Genomic DNA, 16,738 nt, shown 5'->3' with positions numbered 1-16,738 from the left:
TTTCAACTTAATGGCATGCTTAAAAACTATCCTACCTTAATATGGTATTAAATTTTGAAATTCTCACGTTCTTATGTTCCTGCACCCAGTATGCTCTTTCTCTGTGTTTTGATACTCAAGACGAGCATTAAAAGCTTATCAATTTACAGGTTAAAATTCGTAAAAAACCTAGTGCTTGTGCAACGATAAGATGCCATACGATACCACTGTCAATCCAGCTTCCAGACTGAAAAATACATGATATATATCGAAGGGGCACTGTTCTCTGTGCCGCAGCGCAGCCTGCGCCCAGGCACATGGGGATGAGCGCAATGACCACCCTACCCCCCTGCACAAGCTGTCCATGTGCCTAAACACAAGCTGCACTGCAGTACAGAAAACATTCTCCCTATATAGAATTACCAGCCGACGAGAGTCACGAGACTACCCAACTATCTCATAGTCAGAATGGTTTTACGGCAACAATGTACTTCAGCAGAAAAAGCTTCCAGCCTTTGTGTTTGTTTTCTCAAGTTCATACTGGCTGGCTCATGATGTCATCACAGTGGAGCTTCAGTGAGATTGAACTCTGAAAATTAACCGTCGGCCACAAAATAGTTACTTTAAGAAGTTAAATGAGTAAGAAAAATGGTGACGAATGGGAAAAAACCCAGCATTAAAATACTCGGTCCAGCTTCAAACAAACTATGCATCCAAATCAACTCCCCATTTATCAATAAATTGACTAACATTCTTTTAGTTTAGTTAAAATGGAAACATGGACATGCAATCCTGTGTCTATGCTCAAAATTCCTAACAAAACTGCCCCCAACCTGGCTAGAAATTACTAGGGTCAGAATCAAAGATAATATAGAAGACACAAATGCTAGCGATGGTCTTAAATTATCCCAATTTTATTTGCTACGTCCAGGGCATCGTAGTCTGGTGTCAACCTCACATATGCCTTCTTTGTCCCATCAGGCCTGAGCTCAGAAAAACAACAAAAACAAAAGTAGATATACATCAGAGGCAACTAAAAATTTACAGAGCAATGGAGTAGAGAAAAATAAATAAATAACCCACCCCCAAAAAAGAAGGCAAAAGAAGTAAAATATGCATTAATTATCAAGCTATGGTAGCTCCTTGACTCATTCAATGAGTGGCCCCTTGTCTGTGAGGCAAACATTGAACCAGAACGCAAATAAAATCCTTCCTCACTTTGGATCAAGCATTAATTCCATCTGGGAGCAATCTGACATCAACCATCTATCCCAATAATCTCTCTCTCTCTCTCTTATCTTTCTCTTTTTTTTGATAGATATGCCTTTAATCTCTACTCATTATGCTAGAATATAAATTACTCTTCAATGGTCAATATTTTCCAATAACATCCAATAAGAAACAAAAGTAAAAATAGGTTCAAATTTACCTGATCAAGGTATTCACTTTCTTGGTCTGAATGTCATACATCTTCTTGACAGCGTCCTTTATCTTCTTCTTGTCTGCACGGATGTCAACAATGAAAACCAGGGTATTGTTGTCCTCAATCTTCTTCATTGCTGATTCCGTGGTGAGAGGATACTTCAGGATCTGATAATGGTCAAGCTTATTCCTTGGGGGTGCACTGAGGCGGGGGTACTTTGGGTTTCTTTCCTTCTTCAATGTCTTTGGACGATGAAATGTAACAGATGTTCGGATCTTCTTGGTCCTCTTCTTCAAGGAAGATGCACCTGATTTCACGGCCTTGGCAGCCTTCAAGGCCTTTGTCTTTTGATCAGCCTTCTTCGTACTGGGAGCTGCTTAATTGTCAAAAGCACTTCAGTATGGGAAATGAATGAAGAGACTAACCATGGACAATATTCATAAACAAAAAAACAGAATAAAACATGAGATTTCACAATATAGATCAAATGTTTTTGAGCATTTCCAAAACATCATAGTTTAACACCCTACAAATGATTCAATAATGAATTAAATAAAGCACCAGTCTTATTTCCCAGGCAAACATGGTTTCCTGATGAGTGACTATCAACTTCAAGGCTGTTGTTCAAATGACAAGACATGGGCAAAGTATTGAATACCTCCCAGACACTTTTTAGCCCCGTGGAACTGATACAAAAGCACATCACTTGCAGATCTATCAAAGAGCAACTCTGTCAATTTCCCAGGTTGAGAATTGTGTGATTATTCTTCTACTTTAATCCTTGCTCAAGCTCAAAATCTGAAGCAATAACAGGTTCTCACCCTTCGAGGGGCTTAGGACATCTACTCTATTAGAAGCCCCCCATCATTCTCTTGGACTTTCCAAAAGGAAAGCTTAATAACACCATGAAATAGTCCAAAGAAAACAGTAATCCATATTCCATCACATTGATACACTGAGGTAACCTAGGCTACATGATATGACATAGCCTACAAGATCAAACGGTGGGAACAGTTACTCCATGGGTACCACTGCCAAATACAATGATGTCACAAAACAACCCCAGTTCCACAAGTTAACAGAACTATGAAAACACACTTATATAATGTACAGGGAGTAAAATCATAAGATAGAGCACAAAGGAGAATTATGAGTTAACACTATAGTATAAGAACCAGGACCAAATATAAAAGTAGTCTATCCAATATGAGACACAACAACAGTATCCCAACCCAATACCTTTAGAAGGAGGCGCCATTGGTTGCTAAAGAAACTCTAATCAATCGAACCTGGCAAATGCACGGAGAAACAAGAATTAACCACACTTCTGAAATAAAGCAGAATTATACAGCAATAGAGGTTAAAATTGATAAGAAAAATGTTAAGGTAGTGTTTGGTAAATCTGTAGGATTTATTTCACCAGAATCATGATTCTGTTTTTATTAAAGCGTTTGGTTGCATTTGAAAGTGATCCGTATGAGAACAAAGAGAATCAGCCAGAATCATCATTTCTTAATAAAAGTGATTCATTGGTGAATTCAAGTAAATAGGTGAACTCAAATCTGAAGCACCTAAATCTACCCTAGGTATAAAAAGAACCGATTCACTTGGAATCACTTTTATCGGGCAACAAATTCGACTCTGGTTCTCAAGAACCCTAGCTGAAGCGGAGAACGCTTCTCGACGGGCGAGATATCTTCTACAACTCGTAATCTTCTGTTCTCATCTTCTTATTCGTCTCTGGTCTCAAGAATCCTAGATGAAGCGGAGATGTGTGGAACCTTCTTCTGCAACTCAACATGTGAGGAACCCTATATTGTTTTTTCCTCCCTAAACCATGTTCACACACATATTTGCCATAAAAACAATCAAAAACCCTTTTTCGGACCACAAGGGCTCGAATTTTGCAAGCTAGAAGTGGTCAGGCCATTGGAGCACAAAAAGGTGATGAAAGATTTCAACCACAGATCAGAATTAAAAAAAAAAAGAATATCCAAATCCGTTGGTCTGAAAAAATAGTTTGGTCCTAGCATCTCAAGCAGTAGGGACACATAGCACAAATCAGACGAATCAGTAACATAGATATACAAAGTTGTACTTTTCTATCAATGCTTTGTTTGTTTCAAAGTAAATCACCAAGAAGTAAAATAAAGTGGGACAAATATACAGATTTTGGACATAATATGCTGACCCCTGCTGTAAAACTTTACGTTCTTCCTTTTTTATTTCTGCAAAACAAACTCTACAATTACATATTTCACGTTCTTTCTTTTACTTCCGCCAAAAAAGCAGAGCCTCAGTACACATTGTGAAGATGCTGATATGCATGTCAACTAAAGGAATGCTTTCATTTGGTTCCAAGTTCATTGCTGAATTCACGACCGATGATTTCACAAAAATTAACACTGGTTTGATAGCTAATTAATAGTTCCCAGAATGGGGAGTCACTAAGCTTACGGATCGATTTCTTTCCGGAAAAGTTTCGGAAAACTTCGAGCAAGATAACCAAAACAATGATATAAGAACACCAAGCTACAGAACCATGTCCATTTTGTTGGTTGAACGACGGATGCAAATCTAGCGATGATGAATTTGTAAACTGAAGAAAATGCTATTACAATCAAAGTCTTAAAATAGGTCCAGCGAAATGCTTAGCAATCAATCTAAGACACAGAAATATTGAGATAAACACCAAATAAAAACCTTAGTTATTTCACGCATGAGAGAGAGAGAGAGAGAGAGAAACCTGGAGCAACCGGAATGGAGGATTGTAGCAGCCGACTTAGGGTTTACGAACCAACAAGATGAAGAGCCGTGTATATATTTATCGTATCAAATTTGACCAAAATATCCCTATATTTTTGTACAGTGGAGCTACTGATCAGCCGCTTACATGTGCCAGTGAGCGGGCTGAGCACTTTCGTCTCCGGGGCCCATTAGAGCCCAATTTATATTGACAATTTGATCCAAATATACTCGAACATCTTTCATAAAAATTTGCACCGAAAACCCAAATTTTTATCACATGCGGTTCCCCTGTCCGGTATGGTTCCCTAGTGCCTTTAATAAAAGGGGGGTGGACCCCATCCAGGCAGTGAACTTCAGGGGATAAAAGTCCCCGAAAACCCCCCTCTTGCTGCTTGTATTTTTAGAGACGCAAATAGGAAAAATTATCTCCTCCAATTCCCTGCTCGGCCTAGTTTCCCAGTTCCTCTAATAGGGGGTGGTGGAACCCACCCGGGTAGGGTGGTCATTCCAGCCCCCTTTGTTAGAGGAACTAGGGTACTAGGCGGGGCAAGGAAAGGTGATAAAGATCCCGCAAATAATGTTGCGTATTTTCTAACCCTGAAACCGTGTCTATGGATATGTAAGACAACTTGGCCAATATTCTCTCTTTGGCTCTTAGATTTATGTAATCTAGAGGCCCTGGAATAACATTATTCTTTACGAGAAAAAACAAACACACAAAAAAACTTTCATTATAAAGAGTTGTACCTGTGGCCCTTGTGCCAGCACAAGCCAACCCAGTGCACGTAGGAGCATCAACACGAGCGAGATTTTCACTTTACAAGGGGGCGTGCGGTCATTTCACCTCCCTTTGTGTCCGGGCATGGGGACTACGCTATGAGGTATGTTTTTTTTTTTTTTTTTTCAAAAAAAGGAAAATTATTTCTTTCCAAAAAAAAAATTATGAGGTCGACATGCTGACCATAGGTGGGGGCACTACTTGGTTCCTATATATGGATGAAATTTACTTGTACCAGGAATGTTCCAGCAATCCTGCTATAAGGCTAGTAGCCAAGGAAGTGGGATCTTAAAGGGTATTGTAGAAAATACTAGAATTAGTAGAATATTTATGAACTCAAAGGGGAAGTGAATTATTCAATTTCCTTGGCTGCCAGCCTTGTAGGACAACTGTAATAGCAAAAATTTTTCCCTATGTAGGGCTCTACATATTAGGAGAGAGAGTGAATGTTGGAGTTTTTCAACATAATGATGTTGGGAATAGTCCCACATCTGAAATGTGAGAGTGAATACTTGGGTTTATTTAATAAAGCTCTATCTATTGTTTAAGTTAATAAACAAGGTGAATACTACGGTGTATGTGCGAGGACTTTAGTCCGAGTGCGCACTCGCACGCATGGCGTGGGCAGTAGAGGCGTTAGTGGCTCTTCGAGCAAGATTTGATCTGGACCGTTCTTTTTGATCTAGTGGTCTGATTTGAATCTGGATAGTTGATCAACGGTTATGACCGTTTTATTTTGGACGGATTAGATCATACAGTTACGATCTAAAGGACCAGATTCAAATTGATTATTTTAGATCAGATTCAAATTGATTAACAGTTATGACTGTTATGTGTTTGGATGGTTTAGATCGTACAGTTACGATCTAACGGACCAGATTCAAAGATGGAAGAATCCATCTGTTGGGAACAGGTGCCAAGTGGCTTATTAATATCCAGAGATATTTCAAATGTAAGGAGATATCCAAAAACATTCTCTTCTTCTCCTCATTCTCAAAAATGGTCTTGTAGGGAATCTGTTTTGCTGCAGGAACAGATTTCTCTGCTTCTCAAAAGGCTTTCTGGAATAGTTATTGGTTTCGTTTATGCAAAACGCAGCCAAGATAATCAACATAGTTTGAGGTTTCACTGTATCTTGGGAGACAATTCGCCTGCAACCTGTTTGCATCTGGAAGTAGGGACAAATTTCATCTTAAGGAAAGCGACTCTATAACGCACCTTGAAGTTTCAAGCTACACTCTGTTTTAACAGTGAAGAAGGACATACTAATAGAGTGAGTGACACGAGAGAGAGAGAGAGAGAGTAAAAGGGCGCATGATACCAGTAGCTTAGAGATAATTTTCTCAGAATTTTTTTTCAATAAACAAAATGCGTGAGCTATAAAGAAAATGCAATAGGCAATGCCTATTAAGTGGGGTAATATAAATGATTTTTTTGATGAAAGGGTAATATAAATGATTGAATTTTACTTTGGCATGTGATCAATTTGACCATACCCTATCTATCCATCATATGGAATTTCTAAATCAGTCTCTCACAAGGCACAGTAGGTGAGCTTACCTGAGAAAGGTTCAATGGGAATCGTTGTCCCCTCCAATTCCTCCAATTCCTCACATGGGGGCGGAAGTGACCACCTTACCCCCTGTCCAAAAACATGCCCAAGGTGGGGTCCACTCCCCCCTATTAGAGGAATTGGAGGTGCCCGCAAATTGGAGGGAATAATTATTCGGTTCAATGGTCTGACCAACCACAGTATATTTTTCCTTTTTTTTTTTTGTTCTGTTTTTGTTTTTGTTTTTGTTTTGGTTTTGTGTTAACAATGAGCTTTGTCACTACAAATAGAGATTAGAGGAGGTGAGGCTATCAAACCTCCAAGATTGCAAGCAACAAGAATAAAAAGAAAAAATGAGTAGGAGCTGAAAAAATCAGCAATGAATGTAAATATGTAAGGATGTTATCAAAGAGGCAGGCTTGCTATTGAAATTAATTAAGCAGAAGAAGATAACAATGGTAGGGAAGACACACCATGGCCCCATTCCACTAAACCATAACTAAAGCAGACTTACCATTAAAACTGAAAAGTTAATAGGAATAAGCCAGAAGGAGAAGTGCATTGTGAATCAATCCATAATGCGAGCAGCAAGTAGCCAAGCATGCATCCATATATGTACAGTCAACCTGCACACTGTCCTCTTCATGTTCATATTTAACAGCACAAATCTTGGGTGTTGAATTTTGAACTCTGTATGGTATGAAGTAAGCTGTTCATCAATGTACAATGAGAAATAACCAATTAATCTGTTATGCTTTCATACTGTGGTGCTTGTTATTTACATTGCAGCCGATGAATCTGTAGAAGGTAAATCAGACCCATAAACATGGCCCAATTTAGTTCGCTTTGTTTCTAAGTATCTCTTGTTTTCCTCTGTAATGGGAGATAAGACAGGAACCCTTCCAACAACAGCCAAACCATAACCCTTGAGCCCTGTGAACTTGGCTGGGTTGTTTGTCATTAAACGCATTGTGCGCACTCCAATGTCCCTTAAGATCTGCCAACAGTCATCAACAAGTAAACAGAAAGATCAGAAATTATGTTGATAAACCAAAACTGCATCTAGCTATTGGCAGAAGTTTTATATATGGCATCAGTATCAAATAATATTTCATTTCATACTTGAGCTCCAATCCCATATTCACGGGCATCAATGGCTAATCCAAGTTCCAGATTAGCTTCAACTGTATCATGTCCTTCATCCTGCAAATTGTAGGCCTGAAGTTTGCGACCTAAACCAATTCCTCTTCCTTCATGTCCACGGAGGTAGACCACCACTCCTCGACCCGCCTGTTCTATCAACTGCATTGCCAAGGCTAACTGGTTGCCGCAATCACATCGAGCCGAGCCAAATATATCCCCAGTCAGACATTCTGAGTGAACTCTTACAAGGACATCTTGCCCATCACCAATAATTCCCTGTCATTTTTTAAGTTAGGCTAAGGAAGATTGATTTCTATAATTACTGATGACCACAGACATTAGGAAATGATGCATTATTGAGAAACTTTGAAAACGTTGAGGACTGTTAATTTGTCAAACTGATTATGTTAAAGAAAAATTTAGAGCTTGAATCTGAAAACATTTTACCTTTACAATAGCAATATGTTCTGTTCCATCCAACTTTGAGTGGTAAGAGTATGCCTGAAACAGACCCCACTTAGTTGGTAAACGGGAAACAGCCGTTCTTTCAACCAGTTTCTCCCTCTTTCTTCTATACCTGCAAGCATATGGCAGAGCTGTTAAAGTCAATGTTAATCCTTCTCTTCACATTTGGAGAGTGTTGACAAACCAGAAAACATGGTATAAATGATTCTAAACACTAGACAAGTGAGAATTGACTCAAATGAAAAAGCACAAGAATTACAATGAAAGGCTTCAGGTAGAATCCATTGCACTAGACTTTCATAGAAGATGAAGTAGAGAATCAGCATTGGTGGTGATGGTTTATAATCTATTCATAAACTTTGAGAATTGCCAGCCAATATAAGGACATAGATGCTTGATTCAACTTCATATCTAAACGCAAAGCTCACCGGATCAGATCAGTGATTGAGACAATTGGTAATCCATGCTCCAATGATAACTTTCTTAAAGCAGGCAAGCGTGCCATAGAACCATCATCTGCATCAATGACAGCTGAAAGAACAGACACAGCCTGCAAGTCGGCCAATATGAGCAAATCCACAGAAGCCTCAGTATGGCCAAATCTTCTCAGCACCCCACCATTTCGGTATTTGAGGGGAAACACATGACCTGGCCTCCTGAAATCTTCTGGTTTAGAACCAGGTGATGAAAGGGCAAGAACTGTCTTTGCTCTGTCAGAAGCAGAAACTCCGGTTGATACATCAGGTTTTACATCCTGAGAAGCAATATAGATCCAGAGTCGGAGTCAGGTAAATTGGGACTTCACGAGGTATTGTTATCAACAATACAAGCCATCAAAAGTGAAGAAAAATTATATGAAACAATAGTATTAAGCTGTACCACTGTGACTGTGAAAGTTGGAGCAGAGTAGTCTTCATCTTCACTGTCAGGAGACATGAGTGGAAGCCTTAACCTTTCCAAATCATTTTCTTTCATACCTACGGAGACAATTCCTGAACCATGCTTAATCAAAAATGCCATTGCTTGAGGACTTGTAAGAGATGCTGCCATGATAAGGTTGCCTTCGACATCCACATTTTCATCATCTACCACAATCACAAACTACAGAATGATAGGGAAACAAAATAACTAATATTAGCTTTTATTTCTCTACCTCACTATCACAATATTTTCTGCAAGGAACTTAAGTTGATAAGGTTGCACCTTGCAAAGGAAGAAAAATGATCAAATTGTGGATATGGATAAGGATTAAGGAACGGACCTTTCCTTGACGAAGAGCATTGAGAGCCTGATCGATCGAGGAGAAACCCTTTGATGGGCAGTCAGGATCACCCTCGGCATCACTAACAAAAAAATCAATTGTTTCAGGAGTAATTTCTGCATTTAATGTCTCGAAAGGTGCCACAGCTGACTCGTTCAAAGCTCCTGGAACTGCTCCATTTTCATTTCCTTCGAGAGGAACTTCATCAAACCACCTTCCAGTTCCAGTTCCAGTTCCTCCACAATTCAATTTCAACCACTTGCTTCTACTTGGCCCGAGTCCCAGATTCTGAGTAGTGGCAAAGGAGCGAGGATATCTGACACCGAAAATCATTATAAATCATTAACTATGAATTTAATACCTAAAGGCCTCCCAGAGAGAGAGAGAGAGAGTGACTGCTAGTTTGATTGAAACTCACTGGATAAAAGCAAGTTAAATTTTACCTTGAGCGAATGAAAACATGAGGAACTAAGGGGTGCTGGAGCATCACAGAGTCCATGGAATTGAAATTTCACGTAGCTCTCTCCTCTCTTTCCCAGAATATCTTACGTGTCATTGAAGCAAATGCGCACACCAAGCTTAGGATATGCTCGTCTTTTCCACTTGGCCCATATTATCCGAAGAAGGTACGGAACGTTAGAACCACACAAATGTCGAATACACTTACACCCTCATGGACCATTATCCATTCCACCTCAAAGGATCAAACAAAAAGTGGGAGAATAGTTGTCATGTACGATGGATGGTCTGTGAGATCAACTCTCATATGTTTGATATCGTAGCAGATCACATATCGTAATGCTTTCGAACTGACGCTTACTCTGAATTAAGTAGTCATTTCTAAACGGCTTTACTTTGCTCCACATCTCTGCCTACTCTTTTTCTTAAGAGGGTTGGGATTGAAAATTCACTGCTCTTATATTACTGAGACGAAATTCAAGAAAACTCGCCCTAAAAACCCTGCATCTTCTTATTTCTTGCTTTGGAAGTCAAATTATGAGATAAACTAATGAACTACTGTCTATCCATCTTTTAATACATATAGAGTTCAAAGCAGTAAGAAAAGAATGCACATAAAAAATGAGAAAATAGTTTCCAAGGCCTAGGATTTTCTTCGGGCTACTTCAACCAAATCACCATATTTGAGTCGTCCGTCCATAGCTCTATATTCTTACATTCCATTGATACCTTGCTGGATTCCTCTAGCCTCAGTTTCTTAGGCTGATCCTGCATATCCAAAATCCATATGTACTGAAAAAAACTGATTATTAAAGCTAATAACAGTTGTCCATCATGCCTCCTTGGAGCTTGAGTCGTCATCAGTAATAATGATGGGCAGTTCAAAGTTGTTCACTCACTTTCACGGAGTCTTCCAACGAATGACTTACATAACCAATAGCAACAGACAATCGATACAAAGGGTGTACCTAGTGCACGAGGCTCCTACATTGCAAGATCAAGGGAGGGTCATAATGAACGCAGCCTTACCCTCCCCCCCCTTCATAGAGAGACTGTTTTCCAACTTGAACCTATGACCACTAAGTTGCAATGAAACAACTTACCGCAGCGCTGAGGTCCATCCTCAAACAATACAAATTTTCTGTCCAAAAATGATACTAACCATCAAATAGATTATGTATTGCTGAAGTACCAAATAGCATCAGTAAGGTCCCAAATAACTCTTGGTTTTTATACCTGAAACTAGTAGTAGTATCCAGTCTCTTCCCAAAATTACATCTAATTGCTAAAAATGTACAATTTTACACCATTTCAACCAAGACTTTTCATTCATTTTGGTACTCAGATTTTGACTTCTTTCATGGTAGTTATCCAGTTATCCTCCATCTTTGGACACATAGATTTGACCAAAAGGTTGTGTTTGCCATCAACCTCAGCAGTAGCTTTTCAAATCTCTTGGCAGCTGGACCAGGTCTTAGTATATTCACATCGCCCCAGAGCTGGCAAGGATCTCTGCTTCTCTCATGCCTACCAATACACCATCCACCTGGTGCAGTCCTTCCCCGTCCCCTGTGCAAGACAAATGAATCAATCCTGTCCAAAACTGGATCGTTTGGATGGAAACTTCCAGCAAAAGGAACTCCACTCCCCAACATTTTGTTCAAATCAGACATCCAGAGATTCCGTGGCTCTTTCCTAGGGGGGTTGTCCCAGGCAATAAAATGCAAGTCAGAATTGACCACAGTTTTATAAAATTCTCTGGAGTTGCAAGCAAGAGTCTGGAAGTAGCCTCGATGTGAAGATTCTGTATTGGAGAAGTACATGAGAAGTGTCCTTGGAAGATTGTCCCATCCCCTGATGGAAAACTCAACTAACTTCCGACTCAGGATTACATATGGAGAGCCTGGACATGTCAAGTAAAAAATTGGTCAGAGAAGAAGAACTTGGCAAAAACTGAATAAGAGAAAAGAATGAGCACTCCATTGAGTACAACCAAGTCACCATCTGCAGGTGTGCAACTTTACCAGTGCAAGGAATAATAGGTACAACTTCAGTACAGCCATATGGTGAAACCTGATATCAACAACATAATGCTGCTGACAATGTTCAAGGCTGTGCAAGTTGAGTTTGAACCCTTTGTTTCCCTCCCTCTTTCTCTCTCTCTCTTTTTTTTTTTGGGGGGGGGGGTTAGGGAGTGGGGTGGAGAGTTTCCAAGTTACATCCTGCACTGGTATAAACTTGTACCATTTGGCAGTATGGTGCCCCAGAGATGCTCTGGTTTTTGCATAAAAATAGCAAGTAAATTTCTAACCCCCCCCCCCCCCCCCAAAAAAAAAAAAGAAAAGAAAGGGATAGTATCAATCAACAGGAATAGGAAGATGCAGTTGCAGACATGTATGATGTAAGGCAGGACTGGTTACTAATTTAGACACATTAGGCTTAAGGTCCTTGCCAGTAAAGGGCTTCTGCATTGTGGCAGATCAGGTGGCACTCCCAAAGGGTTTCATGTGTTCCACCATGTCAGTCCTCTACATGGTTCCCACCTGAGGAACTTATGGCAAAATGCAAGCCGTAATGGAGAAATGCTGCCAGTGAGAGAAGTTGGACAAATGGCAGGAAAAAGAAAGCTAATGTGATCAAGGCACCATCCAAATATGGCCTTATAATTATGAGATGGATGGTTTGGATTGGCCTAATCATTCCTTCACATGATCTCTTTCCACACCACCTTTAACCTAGTCCGGCATAAGACTAGAGGAACTTGACTTTTGTCTTAGCATCACCCAAAAATATTTTTCTTAGTATCTAACTGCCAACACAACCAAGTGCATATGTCAACAGGATCAAAGTGCTGGTTTCCAAAAACAATCACTAATCCATCAAATGGGCACCCAAGGAGCTAAATGCCAAATGACTCGGACAGGAGCACAGGACATTTCAGCAACTGAGGAAGATATGCATTCAAATAAAGTTATTTAGCTGATGATTGATGCTGGTTCAACAAACTTTAAAAATTTTGGTTGTACATTGCTTCACAAAACATAAGATTATCCATGGAATCAAACAAAGGCCTAGCATTGGAAACCAAACTTCACATTCTCATATAATTAAATTCAAGTTCGCAACACCCTCCCTCACAAATAGAATAGGAACTTTGATTCAGACTCAGGTTTGGAAGGACAGTGACATTGAAAAGAAAAAGCTTTCAACAGAGGCGTTGAATATCATTTGGCTAAAAAAAGAAAACCCTTCAAAAAAGAATAAAATTTAAGATCGTTCAGTAAATACATTATCTATCATCGATTCCATATTATCATCTTGCATCTTAATACCACATAGTTATTGTTTGGTTTAGTGAAAATACAGCAAGGAAACAATCTTAATGTGTTACATTAATATGTTCCCATGATATAACATACAATTGCTTTTCAGATAAGGAGAGTCTAATAAAAGAAGGAAATCATAAGTACTGCATAGATTTTCTTTAAGAGTTGTAAAATTTTACCTGTGAAAAATCTATATGCTGTCGGAAGTATACGCTTTTTATTGCCCACAAATGTTTCACCTTTTGATGCAAGATAAAGGCCTGGATCAACAACAATCGGAATTATCCTTTGGTACCTACAAGAGTGATTCAATCTTAATAAGGACACATCTGAATAGGGTTTTAAAAAAAAAAAAAAAGCCAAGGAAGAATAGTAGACAAAAGGACTTACTCTTTCCAACCAATGTTACTAGTATGCTGAATGAAGTTAAAATCCTTGGGCACAAAAGACAAGACATGAAGAAAATCTGTACCAAGCACGGTGTTAATGAATACCACATCTTGAAAAGACAAATGAGATCTTTAGTAAAAATAAAAGATGAGAAAATTTCTATAAATATGATGTATCATAGAAACTCCATAAATATTCTCATCACCCTTCCACAAAAGGTTGACCATCTCAAAGGGTCTTCAATGGATAGTTTCTTTTGGTGTGACCATAAGGAAAGGTTAGCTGCCATTTGATGAAGGCAGCATAGAGAGATCCAATTACATGGATCATCAATACAAATATGACCAATCTTTTCAGTCAAGCATCGGAAAATCAAATGGTCAGGATCAGTCTCGGAAAATTTTGAAGGATATGACTGTACATATTGAGACATCACCCATAGTTGAGGAATGGACAAGGAATAAGGAACAAGGAGACACTAATGTACATAGTTGTCACGGCGTCACGGCGGTCCAAGTCGGTGGAGGGGTGTCACGTCGATATATCGACATGTCGCCCGCCATGGCGTTGCCATGGCGAGCATGTCGTTGCCATGGCGAGCATGTCGACCATGTTTTATTTTTTATTTTCTCTATTTTTAATGTGTTAATAGATGTATACTCAAGCCATGTTTTATTTTTTCTCTATTGTTTCTCAAGTTTTAAGAAGAAAATTCAGAAATCGAAGAAGAAATCGAAGAGGGAAAGAAGAAATCGAAAGAAATCGAAGAGGGAAAGAAGACAGGAAGAAGAAATCGAAGAGGGAAAGAAGACAGGAAGAAGAAATCGAAGAAGAAATCGAAAGAAATTGAAGAGGGAAAGAAGAAATCGAAGAGGGAAGAAGAAATCGAAGACAAGAAGAAGAAATCGAAGAGGGAAAGAGAGTCAGGAGGAAGAAATCAAAGAGGGTCGCCATGGCGTAGGTCGCCATGCAGCCCTCTCCAGTGCCAGGACGCCATGGCGACGCCATGACAACTATGCTAATGTACCATGGAGTTTAATTTTGCTACATTAAAATTGGCAAATTCTAAATAGAGTCTGTGAAAAGGGTGCATTTGCAAAGTTAGTATGAGTAGGCTCCAAAACCTTGTATATCCCACCGTGCTTCAATTAATAAGTATCAAGGTTTCTAAAAACAGAATCATGATGAATATAGGCTATAGCCATCAACTAATTGCCTTTAGTCGCAATCTCATAATAACCGTTTGCCTAGCCGGAATCTTATAACAAATATTTATGGCACATGAATATTCTTTGGACTCGGTAAAACTCGCCCTTAAAGCTAGACATTAAGGAGAGAGTGTCAAGTCCTTATATGTCTTCACGTCAAACTACTAACATCCAATCGTTATTTGCGCCTGGAACCCAAACAATCTCCCCAACAATCTCACCCTCCACGTGCACATGTGGTAAATGAGACATGTTGGACTTGGGTAGAACTCACTCATAAAAGCTAGCCATTAAGGAGAAGCTGCCAAGAAAAAAATTTGCTGCTACCCAGGTTGCAGGGATGTTCCTGCTACCCGGGCTTGCAGCCAAAGAAATGGAATATTTCACTACCCTTTTGGGTTCATAAATACCCTCCTAGGGTTTGGTATTTTCTAAAATACCCTTTTCGATTCCATTTCTTTGGCTGTGAGCCCGGGTTGCAGGAATATAGCAAGGTATTCACGTTTAATAATCAAGAGATAGCATCAAACAGTAGCATTTACCGGTATCTAAACTCTAAACTAGATAATATAGAACGGAGAGGATCTCAGCAGCTCAAATTAAATAATATGAACTAAGTCAACTAACAAGAAACAATTAACTAAATATCGTTCAGTATTCAATAATTAGAGAAAACGAATGGTTATACCGTCCTGAGGAATTAAGGGGTAATCCGAGGCTCCAAGGTTGACGAACCAGTCCCACTGGTTGCTAAACCTGAGCAGGATGGCAGCTCCATGTAGCAGAGAAGCAATAGGTGTGGAGCCCCCATGGTAGACGGAATCCGCCTGACCGACAACATTTACGTTGTCGGCGGCGACAAAGGCTTGGACAGACTGAACAGAGACGGCTAGGGTCTCTCGCTGCTGCTGTGGAGCGCGGCGATCGAGGTGCAAGAGGTACTGATTCCTTGGGTGATAGACGGCGTGGAGGAGCCTCAGGATGCGAGGTCCGTCACCTTCGGAGCCGGAGATGAAGTAGGCAACCCTAGGCGGAGAAGGGAATGGATTTTCGATATCGGCGGCGCGGGAGAAACTGCGAGGTGAAGAAGAAGCCCTGGAAGTTGGAGGTACAAAGAGAAGGAGAGAGAACAAGGAGACGGAGAGGAGGGAAAACAGCAGCTTCAGCGCTGTCTTCGACATGGCCAAGGTTTTTACTGCTCCTTGCTTCGTTTGACATTTTGATTTTAGAACTTCTTTGCTCTCACCCTTCTTTTTTTTTTGTTTATTTTTTTTTCAAATTTTCCTTCAATATTCCGACTAACGAGGTCCCAATATCCCGCAGAGACAGAGAGAAAGAGCAGAGTGTAATTATGGCATAAAATGGAGAAAGTGTTATTATGCAATGTTTGTTAATAATGGCGATTAAAGAAGATTTAGGCTGTATCTGGGGTTTGTGTTACAATTTTGAACGATAGTTGGGATTGGTGGTACGGTCAGGGGGACGACAGAGTTCCACCGCCATGTTCAAGTTGACCGTTGGATGCTCCATTTGCATGGAGATCTCGTTACTGCATTTTTTCGTTACAGCATCGGCTTTAAGATTGGGCTCCTTTGGAGCGCGGGGTGCACTGGCCGAGGTGCTATTTTGATGGCGGGGATGGATGCGCACCACCCAACTGAAAATCCTTTTACTCCATTGCATGTGTGCACACAATTCAGTGGTGAACTGTGATGCACTTCATGCCCATGCTCACGAGGAGGTTTTCAGTTCGAATCTCTTGGTTAGTATCTTCCCCCCTCTCTATTTTCCCGCTCTAAAAAGATAAGAAAATTAAAAAATAAGTGTAACAAGAAAATTTCGTCCGGATGTGAGAGCACATAGAGGGGAATGGATGGACTCTTCAGAATGTGAAGAGTTGGAATTCTATTATTAGGGTGGGAATATTTTTGTCCATATAAAATGTATGTAAAGATTTACATTCTTTGATTGTGGAGATTGGAGAACGAGTGGAGGGACTGATTGCC

The 16,738-nt window shown here is 39.9% G+C and overlaps 3 protein-coding genes across 5 annotated transcripts; all 3 read right to left on the bottom strand.

Moving 5' to 3' along the window:
* Window positions 1–685: 685 nt before the first annotated feature.
* LOC122658034 (60S ribosomal protein L23A-like) lies at window positions 686–4,178 on the bottom strand. The gene is made up of 6 exons (XM_043852890.1): window positions 4,148–4,178; window positions 4,095–4,101; window positions 2,959–2,964; window positions 2,642–2,691; window positions 1,409–1,775; window positions 686–962 (listed from the first exon to the last, which is right to left on the bottom strand). The coding sequence occupies exons 4-6, from the start codon at window positions 2,658–2,660 to the stop codon at window positions 878–880; spliced, it is 471 nt and encodes a 156-aa protein (XP_043708825.1). The 5' UTR covers window positions 2,661–2,691; window positions 2,959–2,964; window positions 4,095–4,101; window positions 4,148–4,178; the 3' UTR covers window positions 686–877.
* A 2,791-nt stretch (window positions 4,179–6,969) lies between these two features.
* LOC122658003 (monofunctional riboflavin biosynthesis protein RIBA 3, chloroplastic) lies at window positions 6,970–9,876 on the bottom strand. 3 transcript variants are annotated; one of them, XM_043852848.1, is made up of 8 exons: window positions 9,793–9,876; window positions 9,350–9,665; window positions 8,968–9,189; window positions 8,517–8,842; window positions 8,071–8,200; window positions 7,603–7,899; window positions 7,240–7,477; window positions 6,970–7,193 (listed from the first exon to the last, which is right to left on the bottom strand). In XM_043852848.1, exons 1-7 carry the CDS (start codon window positions 9,846–9,848, stop codon window positions 7,259–7,261), a joined length of 1,566 nt encoding a protein of 521 aa, XP_043708783.1. In that variant the 5' UTR covers window positions 9,849–9,876; the 3' UTR covers window positions 6,970–7,193; window positions 7,240–7,258. The 3 variants fall into 3 exon arrangements, with proteins under 3 accessions (XP_043708783.1, XP_043708793.1, XP_043708775.1); XM_043852858.1 differs by having other exon boundaries at window positions 6,970–7,477; window positions 8,517–8,619; window positions 8,707–8,842; XM_043852840.1 differs by having other exon boundaries at window positions 6,970–7,477.
* Window positions 9,877–11,169: 1,293 nt separating this feature from the next.
* Window positions 11,170–16,005, bottom strand: LOC122668003 (beta-glucuronosyltransferase GlcAT14A-like). The gene is made up of 4 exons (XM_043864521.1): window positions 15,421–16,005; window positions 13,525–13,600; window positions 13,314–13,429; window positions 11,170–11,711 (listed from the first exon to the last, which is right to left on the bottom strand). Exons 1-4 carry the CDS (start codon window positions 15,911–15,913, stop codon window positions 11,176–11,178), a joined length of 1,221 nt encoding a protein of 406 aa, XP_043720456.1. The 5' UTR covers window positions 15,914–16,005; the 3' UTR covers window positions 11,170–11,175.
* Window positions 16,006–16,738: the final 733 nt, after the last annotated feature.

This window comes from Telopea speciosissima, chromosome 1 (genome assembly GCF_018873765.1).
Source record: "Telopea speciosissima isolate NSW1024214 ecotype Mountain lineage chromosome 1, Tspe_v1, whole genome shotgun sequence".
Taxonomy (NCBI): domain Eukaryota; kingdom Viridiplantae; phylum Streptophyta; class Magnoliopsida; order Proteales; family Proteaceae; genus Telopea; species Telopea speciosissima.
The sequence above is the reverse complement of the archived record's forward strand: the minus strand, read 5'-3'. Positions and strand labels throughout refer to the sequence as shown.

Bases quoted from the DNA above. Each gene is read 5' to 3' on its own strand.
- LOC122658034 (XM_043852890.1), bottom strand. The intron at 963-1,408 runs GTAAATTTGAAC...TTCTGAGCTCAG, and splicing joins AAAGTGAATACCTTGATCAG to GCCTGATGGGACAAAGAAGG.
- LOC122658003 (XM_043852840.1), bottom strand. From the start codon at position 9,848: ATGGACTCTGTGATGCTCCAGCACCCCTTAGTTCCTCATGTTTTCATT. The intron at 8,201-8,516 runs GTGAGCTTTGCG...ATATGCTTGCAG, and splicing joins TCAATCACTGATCTGATCCG to GTATAGAAGAAAGAGGGAGA. The intron at 7,900-8,070 runs GTAAAATGTTTT...AAAAAATGACAG, and splicing joins AACATATTGCTATTGTAAAG to GGAATTATTGGTGATGGGCA.
- LOC122668003 (XM_043864521.1), bottom strand. From the start codon at position 15,913: ATGTCGAAGACAGCGCTGAAGCTGCTGTTTTCCCTCCTCTCCGTCTCC. The intron at 13,430-13,524 runs GTAAGTCCTTTT...TCACTCTTGTAG, and splicing joins AGTAACATTGGTTGGAAAGA to GTACCAAAGGATAATTCCGA. The intron at 11,712-13,313 runs GTAAAATTTTAC...TGACATGTCCAG, and splicing joins AGCATATAGATTTTTCACAG to GCTCTCCATATGTAATCCTG.